This window comes from Phymastichus coffea, unplaced genomic scaffold (genome assembly GCF_024137745.1).
Source record: "Phymastichus coffea isolate CEN01 unplaced genomic scaffold, Cenicafe_Pcof_1.1 PCOF00016, whole genome shotgun sequence".
Taxonomy (NCBI): Eukaryota; Metazoa; Arthropoda; class Insecta; order Hymenoptera; family Eulophidae; genus Phymastichus; species Phymastichus coffea.
Window position 1 is genome coordinate 653,392 of NW_026706827.1, and position 12,103 is coordinate 665,494.

At 30.4% G+C, this 12,103-nt stretch overlaps 1 protein-coding gene across 4 annotated transcripts; it reads left to right on the forward strand.

Annotated features, from left to right (window-relative positions):
* The first annotated feature begins 847 nt into the window (after positions 1–847).
* Positions 848–6,044, forward strand: LOC131675076 (uncharacterized). 4 transcript variants are annotated; one of them, XM_058953921.1, is made up of 2 exons: positions 848–1,124; positions 4,447–6,044. In XM_058953921.1, exon 2 carries the CDS (start codon positions 4,468–4,470, stop codon positions 5,809–5,811), a length of 1,344 nt encoding a protein of 447 aa, XP_058809904.1. In that variant the 5' UTR covers positions 848–1,124; positions 4,447–4,467; the 3' UTR covers positions 5,812–6,044. The 4 variants fall into 4 exon arrangements, with proteins under 4 accessions (XP_058809904.1, XP_058809903.1, XP_058809902.1 ...); XM_058953920.1 differs by having other exon boundaries at positions 848–1,318; positions 4,447–6,043; XM_058953919.1 differs by having other exon boundaries at positions 848–1,097; positions 4,447–6,042.
* The last annotated feature ends 6,059 nt before the right edge of the window (positions 6,045–12,103 follow it).

Consider the following 12,103-nt stretch of genomic DNA (forward strand, 5'->3'; position numbering starts at 1 on the left):
TGCAGTTCTATAAGGCCCTCGCCACATATGCGCATACGTGCGCGTACGAGGGCGTACAAATGCGTACAAATCGCTAAAAATTTTGATAGTGCCAACAACAGAAAGTTACTACTATTCCTCGCATGCCCCAAACGAACACACTTACTCCTGGAACAAACGTATCATAACGCTATATTATTGAAGGTTATGATACGTTTGTTCCGGGAATAAGTGTGTTCGTTTGGGGCATGCGAGGAATAGTAGTAACTTTCTGTTGCTGGCACTATTAAAATTTTTAGCGATTTGTACGCGTTTGTACGCCCTCGTATGCGCATATGTGGCGAGGGCCTAAGAGTTCATGTAAAAAAGGGCATTTTCATGATTGAATTTCTCGTTGACTAGACTGGAAACACATTAAAAAAATAAGTATGTTATCAGAATACGTTTAACTTTTATATATTCGAGTTTCAGCACGTGTTCATTAGAAGTCATTTTTAGTAGGCAACGTCCTTAAAAGAGCCTCGGCGCTCGCTACTCTTGCTGCCTCGGCTCTTATACTATCCCGGACTGAAAACATTTCCTCTTCCGGTGTAATTACGCTCATTGCGCTGTTGATCCATAAATAACTAATTCATTTTGCTTCAATTCACAAAACAACTATATAACGCAATATGTGCTAACGGACAAGAACAAACGACACTCGACATCGAAGCGTACGCGATGCACGTGTAGGAGAATGAACGTCTGTGAAAGAGAGAGAGAGAGGGGGAGATAGAAAGAGAGAGAGAATAACTTAGAGAGGGGCGAGAGGGAATAGAAGCAGCTGCGTCGTGCCTTGATGTAGCCTGCAGTTGAGCCAGTCCAGACTCCAGTAATAGTAGTGCCGCGGTGCTGATACAAACGTAGTCTCTTAGTCGTGTCGCTTTGCATTCCCTGAATAAATATACGTATATCGACTATCTAGACATACTAGAGTATTACCGGTCGACGTTATCTCTTATACGAATGACGTGAGTGTATATGAGTCAACGGAAGAAAAATTTTGTACACACTGACCGGCCTAGTGCAATTATTTTGACAAATTACACTGAATTTATATTACGTACAGTAAAAAAGACGTATGGATTTTCATATAAATATCTTATGTTAGTTTTTAGTGGCTTCTAGTTTTCGTTCTTGTCCTAATAAGCAGTTAGCTTAATACGCATGTGGGTGCCAGCTTAACTAACGAATTAATACTGTGTCTACATTAAAATCTGATTTCATCAATATCTGTACACGTTCGCCTTCACATTTGTCTGGCTATCCTCAGTTCTGCAACTTTTCTTTATAAACAGCGGTAAATTGAAAAATTCACGTACCTATCGATAAATATATAGCAATATATTATTTTTCACGTTACATCTTTATTTACGACATATAAATCATTGTATTACATTCTTAATACCACATTCATGACTTAATATATTTTTCTATTGCCGGTAAATTCTGAAGATTGGTTAATTTTGAGTTTCTATTAATTGTGCCAGCCTAAAACTTGAATAGTTAAACGTTTAGTAGTTTGATATATTGTTGATTTTTTTATAAATTAGCAAATGTAGTGTAATTTATAATTTTAATTTCTTATAATTAAACTATTGAAAAAAATGCACTTGCTTTGTAATTGTAATATTAGAAACTAAACATATATATGGTTAGCATTCAATTAGATCTATGTTTAATGTTGTTAAATAATATTTAATATTGAACGTTAAAAATACTCAACACAGCAATAGGATAAGACAACATGGTTATTTAGTAAATTGGAAGAATCATTAATCGCTATCGTTTAGGAGATATTTTTTGAGAAGGTTGCACACTCAATTAAAAAAAAAATGTTTGACTTAGTACATCGTAAGATTTTGATATAAAAGACTTGATTAATGTTTAATTCTCTGAGGGTACAAGATATAAATTATTTATTTTCTTATATAACGTGTACTCTAAGATCCGCAGTTTTTCTTTACATTTTTATTCATTTCTTGGAAGGAAAAGTCAAGATTACAGAGTACAAATTTTGTACACAGTAGAGATTATAGTACATTACGATACAAGTGTGGGAAAGTAGATTCCTGTCTCATGTGGCGTTTACGCCCGAGCGACACGAGACAGGAAACTACTTTTCCGCACTTGTATCGTAACGTACTATTGCAGAATAAAAAAATATATCAAGATAATTTCAATATATTAAAAGCATATGTTAATTCTCTACCATGCGTTATGACATAATATAAAATGTTACCGAAGTACATAAAAGTTTCTTTTTACTAATTTATATTTTTTTTGTTAAATTTAAATTCATTGATATTACCAGGAAAAATACAATTCATTGAATACGATCAAATAATTCATAAACAATTTTCAGATTGCACGTAATATAAAAGAAAAAAATTATACGTATCGTAACAGTTCTCCGTATTAAAATGATTAAGTACGAGTCTGCTAACATGAGGGTCTTGAATTCAAGTCTCGGTCAGGTCGGTTATTTTTTTTTAATTTCTATATATAGTTTAGTTTATTTTTTATCAAAGTTGTCTGCGTTATTTTATCCATAATATACACGCATTATTAATTATTCATTTTTTAACGACGAGGCTATAATTGAGTACAAACTTTGTACACATTCTTTAAAAAATTTGAACACTTATTTTCAGTGGGGTATACATTCTTACAGAGGAAAACTGGTCGCTTATGTGCAAGTTGTGATAAAATGATAAAAAACAAAGTAATAATAATAATCAAAACTTAAAAACTAAAATTTGATAAATTAATGAAGTCTATTTCTTTGATCGTTGTTCTCACCTGCTATAATTTTATCTTAATCGAAGCTATGCTTAATCGGTTGAGGTGATACCGAAAGAAAACCACTTTTGATATTTCGTTAACCAAATCATTAATCTCTTTAGAATCTTTATTCTGAAAAATTAGAATGAAACAAAATTAAAAACAATATGACAAGCAACTAGAACCCAGCAGTAAAACCACTTGGAAAATAACAGCCGAGGCCTGCCATGGCTCGGCCGGTAGGGCGACGGATTCACACCCGGTAGGCCCGGGTTCGATTCCCAGTCCCTGCTGATTGATACAAGCACCACTGAAAAATGTTTCATGTGCTATGTTCTACAACACATTGCAAACCTCCGTCGCTGATTAGCACTGATGGAGCATAGATAGAGCGACGTTAAATAAAAATAACAGCCCGATAGTTCTGGTCAGAGAAAATGCATATAATTGACTAATCTTACTATTATGATTTGGTCTTATATCCTGCGCCCAATGTTAATTCCATAGTAGACTACTAAAAGGACTATATGTTACTCAGTTTTGTAGTATCCTCTTTATCATTAATGTTGTGACGAAAATTCATAATGTTTAATCCCTTGATTAACCCCTTGAGTGGCGACGGTTTTCTAACTTTCTGTATTTAAAAGGCTAACCGGAGATATTACATTTAATTAAACAGAAATAGTGCTTCTAAGGGTTGGGTTTCTGAGGTCGCTGAATTCATTTTCATCGTTATTTTTTACCTGACTTATTCCAATAGGGTCGAAAATAAGGGATGTAAATAGGGATTGAGGAGATAATTGTTAATTTTTGGTGAAAAAAATTTTTTTCATTCAATCTGTATTTTGAACTCTCTCAGAATTTTTCCTTACAAAAAATATTCTTTGTGATAAAACAGAAAACTCTACTCAGGATTGCACAAAATGGAAAACTAACTTCTACTTTCATTTCACTAGAATTTCTGATTTAGAAAAGTATTCTTTGCAATTAGACATGAGATCCTAAACATGGAAAAAGTTTTCGACTTCAACCCTTGTTTTCAACCCCTATTTTTGACCCTATCAGGCTTTTCTATAACAAATGGAATCTCTTCAATAGAATAATAGACCATAAAAATACGGAAATAAAAAAAAAATTTTTTACGGAAAAATAAAAATTCACTTCTGACTTTCAACTATTGTTTTAAACCCAAACCCCATCAGATTTTTCTGTGGCAATAAGAATCTTTTGCATAGAAGAAAACATAAAAACATCGAAATCAAGAAAAAAAATTGTTTTTCGTGAAAATCTAAGAAATTATCTCACGTTCAACCTCTATTTTTAACCCTTTAAGAACTCCGTAGGCCAAAATTAACGATGGGGATAGAATTAGTTATCTTAAAAAGAGTTATATACGGAGTTTGGTGATGTTCCTTGGAGAATTACTAAAGTTATTTCGATTTGTACATATATGATTGTACTATATACTGCTACTCAATAGGTTAATATTTCTGAGACCACACACTTCTTCCAGTTACATTCAAAATCCAGAATTCTGGATAAATTTCTTTATCATTCGATTAGTATGAGTTTTATTCAATATGCTACTGTATGTCAATTTTTGTTCTTACATTGCAATCAATTTGTGTATTATTTTTGTTTTAGGTTTTTTGTCGAAGTTCTAACATGGTCCCAAACAACAGCGGTGCACTCAAAAGTGTTTTTTTGGACACAAACAGACATTCATCAAGAATTTTCAACAAAACTTTTATTAAATTTGATGTGTCAATGGCTAATGATAAAATTGGTTTTATGAGATCACTGGATTTATTTTATGTCAAAAATACAAAAGAATTTGGATCTAAATTAAACTGGGAGGAAGTTTCATCAGCAGCCACTTTACCATTAAAAGAATGTTCAGTAGTACTCACCGATATAAGCTATAATACAAGAAGTGAACTTTGCAATAATGGCATAAATTTTATTTGCTACAAAAACCTGCATCATCAATTCAATGTTAACAAATGCAAGAATGTAAAAATTCGGAAGCAACAAATTATTAAAAGAACTTGTTCAAAGCTTACTGACACAAAATCTTTGAAAAATACTAGTAAAATTGAATCCATAAAATGTAATGTTGGTAAAAGGAAAAACAATAGCAGTGTCACTTTCAAAGTGACTTTAAAAATAGGCAGTGAAGTCATTTCGAAAAAGTACTGTAAAAAGAAATACTTTAGTAAGGAATCTCCATACAAACGAATAGTCAATAAAATGCATCAAGACATCGACTGTGAAAAATGTAACGATATCAAAGACAGTTTATACAACTCCAGAGTTAGATCGGATATTGCGAATTGTCATCAAGACAGTAGTAAAAGCCCACAATGTGAATCCTACGATCAAAATGTATTTGAAGATAAGTGGCTTATGGCTGCAGCACTTGTGGAATTGGAAATACAACGACACCGTTCGCAATATATGAAATCTCCTCCTTTTGAAAATAATATGCAATATAATGATGAACGAAAGAATATTGATAACAATAATGTAGATGGTGATGCTGCTGTTTCCGAAGCACGTGAAACAATACCATTGAGTACTATTACCGAAGATGATATACAAGAAGTTTTGCGAATAAAAAAAAATGCGAAGAAAAATTGTAATAAGAGTACCAATACTTTACAACGGAATAGGCTGACTACGAATAATAATGATGAAATTATTACTATTGATGATAATTGCGATGATTTAATGGATGATTGCGTAATTATTGGTGAATCTTTATCAGAGGATTACTTGAAAGACTATAAAGAAAATCATTGTCCATTTTACATGATGGACACCGAGAAACAAGGAAATAAAAAGAATTCTTGTTTTAACGATGGCAGGAACATTGTACAACACAAACTTCATCATTCAGATTCCCAGATTTTAGCTCTTAGTACAAAAAATAATCCAAGCTTGCAATCATCATGTAATAAAAGTTATGAAATATCTAGATTTAAATGTAACAAATTAATTCAATACTGAGATTTTTTAGCATATGAACGTTACACTTTATACTATTAGATCACTATGTTATTTAGTACCTTTAGTTTTAAATAACAAATTTATTATTAATTATATGTTTATTAACCTTGCATAATAATAAAAATTTTATTTAGCGATAGTGGAAAATATTTTAAATTGTGATATTGTTAACAGTAATTTATCTTTAAAATTGCCACCGTCACTCAATGTTAATGCAGTTAAATATCAAATATAAAATAGTTTAAACTCGAATTTTTATAACGAAAATTTTATATTTTATTATCTAATATTATATTTTGTGATATATAGTTTTTAATTGAATGAAAGTTTAATGCTTCCATATTTTGACTACTTTTATATACTTATCAATTAGTCTATACATATTCAATATCTAACCGAAACGCAGCATTTTACTCAATGAATAATCTTTGAGAAAAGAGTCTTGTGGTACTTTTTTGTTTTTATTATTGTTTCATATCTTTAAAATTCAAAAATGCTATTCATTAGAAATTGATAGGAATTTGTAATTCTAAGTTCAGCTAGTGATTGTTGTTGGGAAAGTTGGCATTAATTAAATTTTCTTTTCTTTTTTATTTGAGTACAGTCATTTATCTATGAAACTATATGGTAATATAATGATTCTAAAAATTGAACTAATTCGATTGAAATTCTTAAATTACAGTTACAATAATAAACCTAAATGTTAAATTGACAACATCGTTACATAATCGTATTCAGTGTTATCTGATGAATTATCGTCATTAAGAATGGATTGAAAATTGCCACATGTCTTCTTTTCACTATTACTTAGATTGTTATTTTGGCCATCGACTTCTCCATATTTTTTTTAATGAATTATCATTTTGAAGCTTCCTGCTACTAAAAAAATACATGTACCGATTTATATGATTTTATCGCGTTTGCAGTTTCAGACCTATCAATGGATTTTTTTTAAATTAAATTTAAAAAAATTTCATTTACTCCATGCTTTCAAGATAAAAATACTTTTAAGTAAATATTTTAAAATAAAAATCGAATAAACCACTTTCTACACTTTTAAATATTTATAATTTTGTTGTTATTGTTATTTTTGAAATTGTAACTATAATAATGATGATTTGTTCCTTCATAGTTGAAAAAAAATTGCTCTTTCGACACAATTTTTATATAAAACAATAATAATGTTGGAATTTTGACGTGCTGGAAAAAATATTGGCATTCAGCGGCTCGAAAAACATACAGTACACTTACGGAAGCCGGAGTAGACTCCGGAAAAGTTGTTGTGGTCTTGTGATAATTAGAAATAAGAATTATTATTAATTAAATGGTTGTAAGAGAGATAATAATTATAGAAGTTTTTAAATTATAGAAGCTTTAAAAAAATTATAATTCATTAATTCATGAAATAGGTATGAGTGATTTTTAAAGAAAAAATCACTTATGTAAGGTATACCATCTGTAAGGGTGATTAACAGTGCTCGAGAATGGCTATTTAGAAAATCCTGAAAAACCTTAACTTAAATATATGATATAGTAAACAGAAATACTTTTCTCAATTTTTTCGAGTTCATACTTTGGTTTTCAAGAAAAAAAAATAAACATCTAGTTTTAAAAAAATATAAAATAAGGGTTGTAACTCTCCGGGCTATAAATATGCCTAAGATCTTAGACTTCTTACAGCAAAATCCTCCACTTAGTTTAAAAACATATTCACGAAATACTGAGGTATAATAAGAAAACGATTTTGGGGTTTAGATGAAAGGATGGTTTTTTATCCTTTAAAAAAAAATATATTATACATTATTAGCTGAAACTCTGTCTTTATTCTTATTGTTTGATTCATAATTTTTTTTTCTATAAACTAATAATATCTGTTCTGTAATACTGAATATAGATATTTGCAAACAAGCTTACCTTTATAGGTTGTACCTGTTAAATCTTAGTTATCTCATAAAATTACACGGGTTGATAGTTTTTCTGATTTACTATGTAATTTCCCAATTTATTTATACAACCGTAGATTAGGAATATACACAACAGTATGCATTACCGTTATTAAAAAGTGATCTAGAGTAATTTATCCTGTGAAGCATTTAAGAGTTAACTAATGGAACATAAAACCACATGCGGCAAAAATGCATAAGTGTTTTCTTTTCGTAACCTAGTAAATTAAATTATAGTCACAGAATGTTATTTAATAATATACGACTGGACATTGATTGTATTGACCTATCGTACAGATTCATAAAAAAGTTTTCAATAAAATATGATTGAAGATTTCTTACGAGACGATGCTTTAATTAATCATTATGTTATAAAATAATCATTTCAACTTGTACGTATAACACAAGTATACAAATAATAGGTCATTTTCTGTATCACAAGCCAGCAATGGTATTTCCGAAGGATTTTAGCGCGCTGAATTCAAATCTGGCCTCAGAATTGTTTCATCACGTCAGGTTTTTGAGATATCCTCATCCAAAAGTGCAAAAAGCTCTGCTTTTTGACATATTTAAGGTTATGTAGCATCGTAAATAAATTTTGTCACAGAAAACTATTCAAAACCTCTTAAAGTACAAATCTTCCTCTTCAAAATGCCGTTAAGTTTGCCTAAATATCTTTTTTTTTCGCCAATATATCGCATTTTGAAATTTTCATATTTATGAATTTCTCAAAATTCGAAAATCCATTAATCCGTTAAGTCCTAAGTGGACGATTTTCTTTTACTCTTTTCAATTGATCTTTTGTCAGGAATAGAAATCAGGAATAGACATTTCTGAGGTAAAATTACCTGAACTTTCGATCTATACTGTTAGAGTTTTGAAAAAATGCGTACGTGTGCTTGTGTATATGCGTGCGTGTGGCTCGGCAAGTCTAAATATGAACTGGCAATGAGTAATAAAATATTAGAAAATACGAACAATATCAAGTTCATGTGAAAAACAAATGAGTCATCCACAATAACAAGTATCTTGGAACGGAACTTATTTGTATGCGTGACTACGATGTCATAAAATTTGCATTGTGCCTTTCTCTCTCCATTCTATTTATCAGTCAGCTTTTACGGTATTTGATGCATTGAAAATTCAAGCATAATTTTTATTGTACGAATTTTTATTTATTCAAATTGTAATATGTAATTCAAATCCCTAAAATAGTTCGCTATAGAAAAAAATTGTTTTTGAAGGTAAAGTTTTGAAAATCTTTTTTTCTGGTGTAGTTGGTCTTGTATAACAATAGAAAATACTGGCTCATGGATTTTTCAAAATCATTTTTTTATAAACTATATATTTAACAAAATATTAAAAATTTTCGAGCAAAATTATTTCAATAAGCTAAGATTACTCAAGCTGACTAACTTTCTAAATAAAAATAAAACACAGAAACTCGATAGTATATTTCTGTGGATTTTCGAGCGCTTAATCCAAATCTAGCTTTAGAATTGATCCATCAGACCATCACCTATGGTTTTCGCGATATCCCAACCTAAAAGTGTAAAAATCACGATTATTTGCTATGTTCAAGTTTATTGACGTATGTAGTAGTCAGGACAATGCAGTACTTTTATCCATTAAAATTCATTTTTCGGATTACAGTTATTTTTTTTCTTCGAGATATTGATTGAAGTTAAGTACTTTAGTAGCTTTACAACAACATTAAAATAGCTCAATCGTCAAATACCTGTATCTTGCGTTCTCTAGACCCTTAAATCCCGATTTCTTTATGACCCGGCCATATAACCTTTGACCCCTATGACCTGTGATCATATAACCCTAGACTTTTGAACCCCAATGGCTCTAATCCAACCCCCAACCCTTCGACCCTAATTGCCTTAACCTAATTCCTGATTCCGTTGACCTCTGTAACCTCTGACCATATAACCCCAAACCCATGAACCTCAATTGCCTTAACTTCCTACTTCTGTAACCTGAGACCATATAACTCTAGACCTCTGAACTCTAATTGCCTTAATTCCCAACCTCTGTAACTTGTGATGTTTATGTTGTTGCTCAACTGCTAAAAATATTTAATATTAATTAATAATATCTCAATAAAAAAAAACAGATATCTTTAATCCAAAAAATAGAGTTTAAAGGGCAAAAGTGCTGCTTTATGATGGTTTCACGGGTTTTTGGAAACATTTATTCAGTGTTATATTACCTGATATATAGCAAATAATCGTGATTTTTATACTTTTACAAATACCGGTAAGGATAAACAACATAAACAATGTATTTCAAATTATATAAGTGGCAAATATTATTTATATCCTACATCATTGTCTATATTATTGTTTAGAAAATAATTATCAAGAAAATTATTAACAAAATAAGATAAATCAAGCTGTTAACAAATTCATATATATAAAGCATTTTTAATAAAATTTGAAGTTACTGCAAATAACAACAAAATATAGACTATCGTATCATATGTTTAATATTTGTCAGAGCTGGCTGACAAATAGCTTATATACCTGGGTTTTATGGTTATTGAGATTATTAGAAACTGAAAGTTGTTATATTTCACCTTCAAATTAAATTTTCTAGACATAATTAAAGGTAGAAAGAGTAAATTATTTAAGTGATGTGGTATGCATAAAGAATAATTTATTTTGGCAATGAAATACAATGGTAGTAAAGGTTTCATTATTAATAATCATTGAAGCTACCCTATATTTAAAAAAAATAATACAAATTGGTGCAGTAGATATCAAATTATGTCAAATTTTTCTAAGCGCTTCGATTTGAACGCGCGCTTTTAGTTTTTTTGAGCGCGCGAAATAAATCTCCCCGCCGCCGTCACCGGCCTTTGGTTTTTCGCATAATGAATTTAAATTAAATTTTACAATACAATTAAAGTCGGATTATTAAAAATTTAAAAAACTCATTAAATAATGTAAGATTTCAACAATGAAACGCCCCTAGCCTAATCCCTTAATATTAATTAAGACCTGTCATTTAAAAAATAAAACACGGCTCCTATTTATCATAAATAAACTTTTTTTTCAAAATATTTTTCTCGAATCCAGATATCCAAATATATAAATAACAAACTGCTATAATGTATAGGGAAACCGCAAATCTAATTGTTTATAGCAAAAAAAAGTACACGTTTTCCAAACTGAAAATAAATAGTTAAAAAACAATTTTTTCATGGCTGATAAACATTTCTTGAAATTGATATTTTAATGAAGAGTTTGAGCTGTCTTGAAATTCGATACCCAAAAAAAAAATTGCAGCCTCGTACTTTGGACGTCTTTTAATAAACTAATAAGATTAAATCGACAACGAATAAAAATATAAAATCGTGCGACAAGTAATTTTTTAGAATCATAAGAGCTTCCCATCAAAAGCAACACATATTGAAAAAAGTCATTTTTGCAATAAATATTCAATATGTTATAAAGTGCCATTTTCTAGGGTTATTTGCCCTTTGCGCAATAAACTAATCGACGAAAATAATCACGCGACAGCTCAAATTGTAGCTTTTAATATTTTCTATAACTTTGACGCAACACCTTTTTTGCTATAATGAATACCTCGGCTTGCAGGAATAAAAAACTTATTTTCGCCAACTTTGAACCTTTATAACAAATTTTCCAGCTAAGGTCTCAAGCTACAAAATATATACGTTTTTTATTTACGTTGCTCTGAACAGATCTACGTTGTCAAAATCCATCATCTAATTTTTGCATCAATATTTCTCTATTGATTGGACTATAGCGTTTTTGAAAGGTTTTCACCTTTTTCGAACGTCTGTTAATTTTTTAAGATACAACTTTTGGATGCCGATTAATAACACTTTTCAGCTCTGCCGATTTTTGTATTGGATGCTCAAAAGCATGTGGAGAGGAATGTACATTGAATTAATTTCCAGGATCAACGACGCGAAATAGTAATCGATTTTGTGACTATGTAGATGTGACGGCAGGCCGTAATTTAGTTTTTTTTTAATCTTAATTAATTAATAGAAATATATATTAAGAGCAGAATGAGAACCTTCAAGATATATATAAAAGGAGCAGGATTGAGAGTCGCTACTAATAAAATTTCCCATGCGGAAAGCACATCTGGAATAAGGTGTTGATATAAAACCTGATAGTGGCCCAAACCTGTGTACTCGGCCTAACACTCGCTGCCTTATCCTGCTTTGTCCCACTCGCATGTGTTGACAGGAGCCTACGATCATTGCGTATATATTTTAAAGCACTATCCCACCGATAAGAAGAGGGGCCATAAAAATACAATCTATCTTTTTCTTTTCAACCGAATTTTCTCTTTGTAAAAAACTT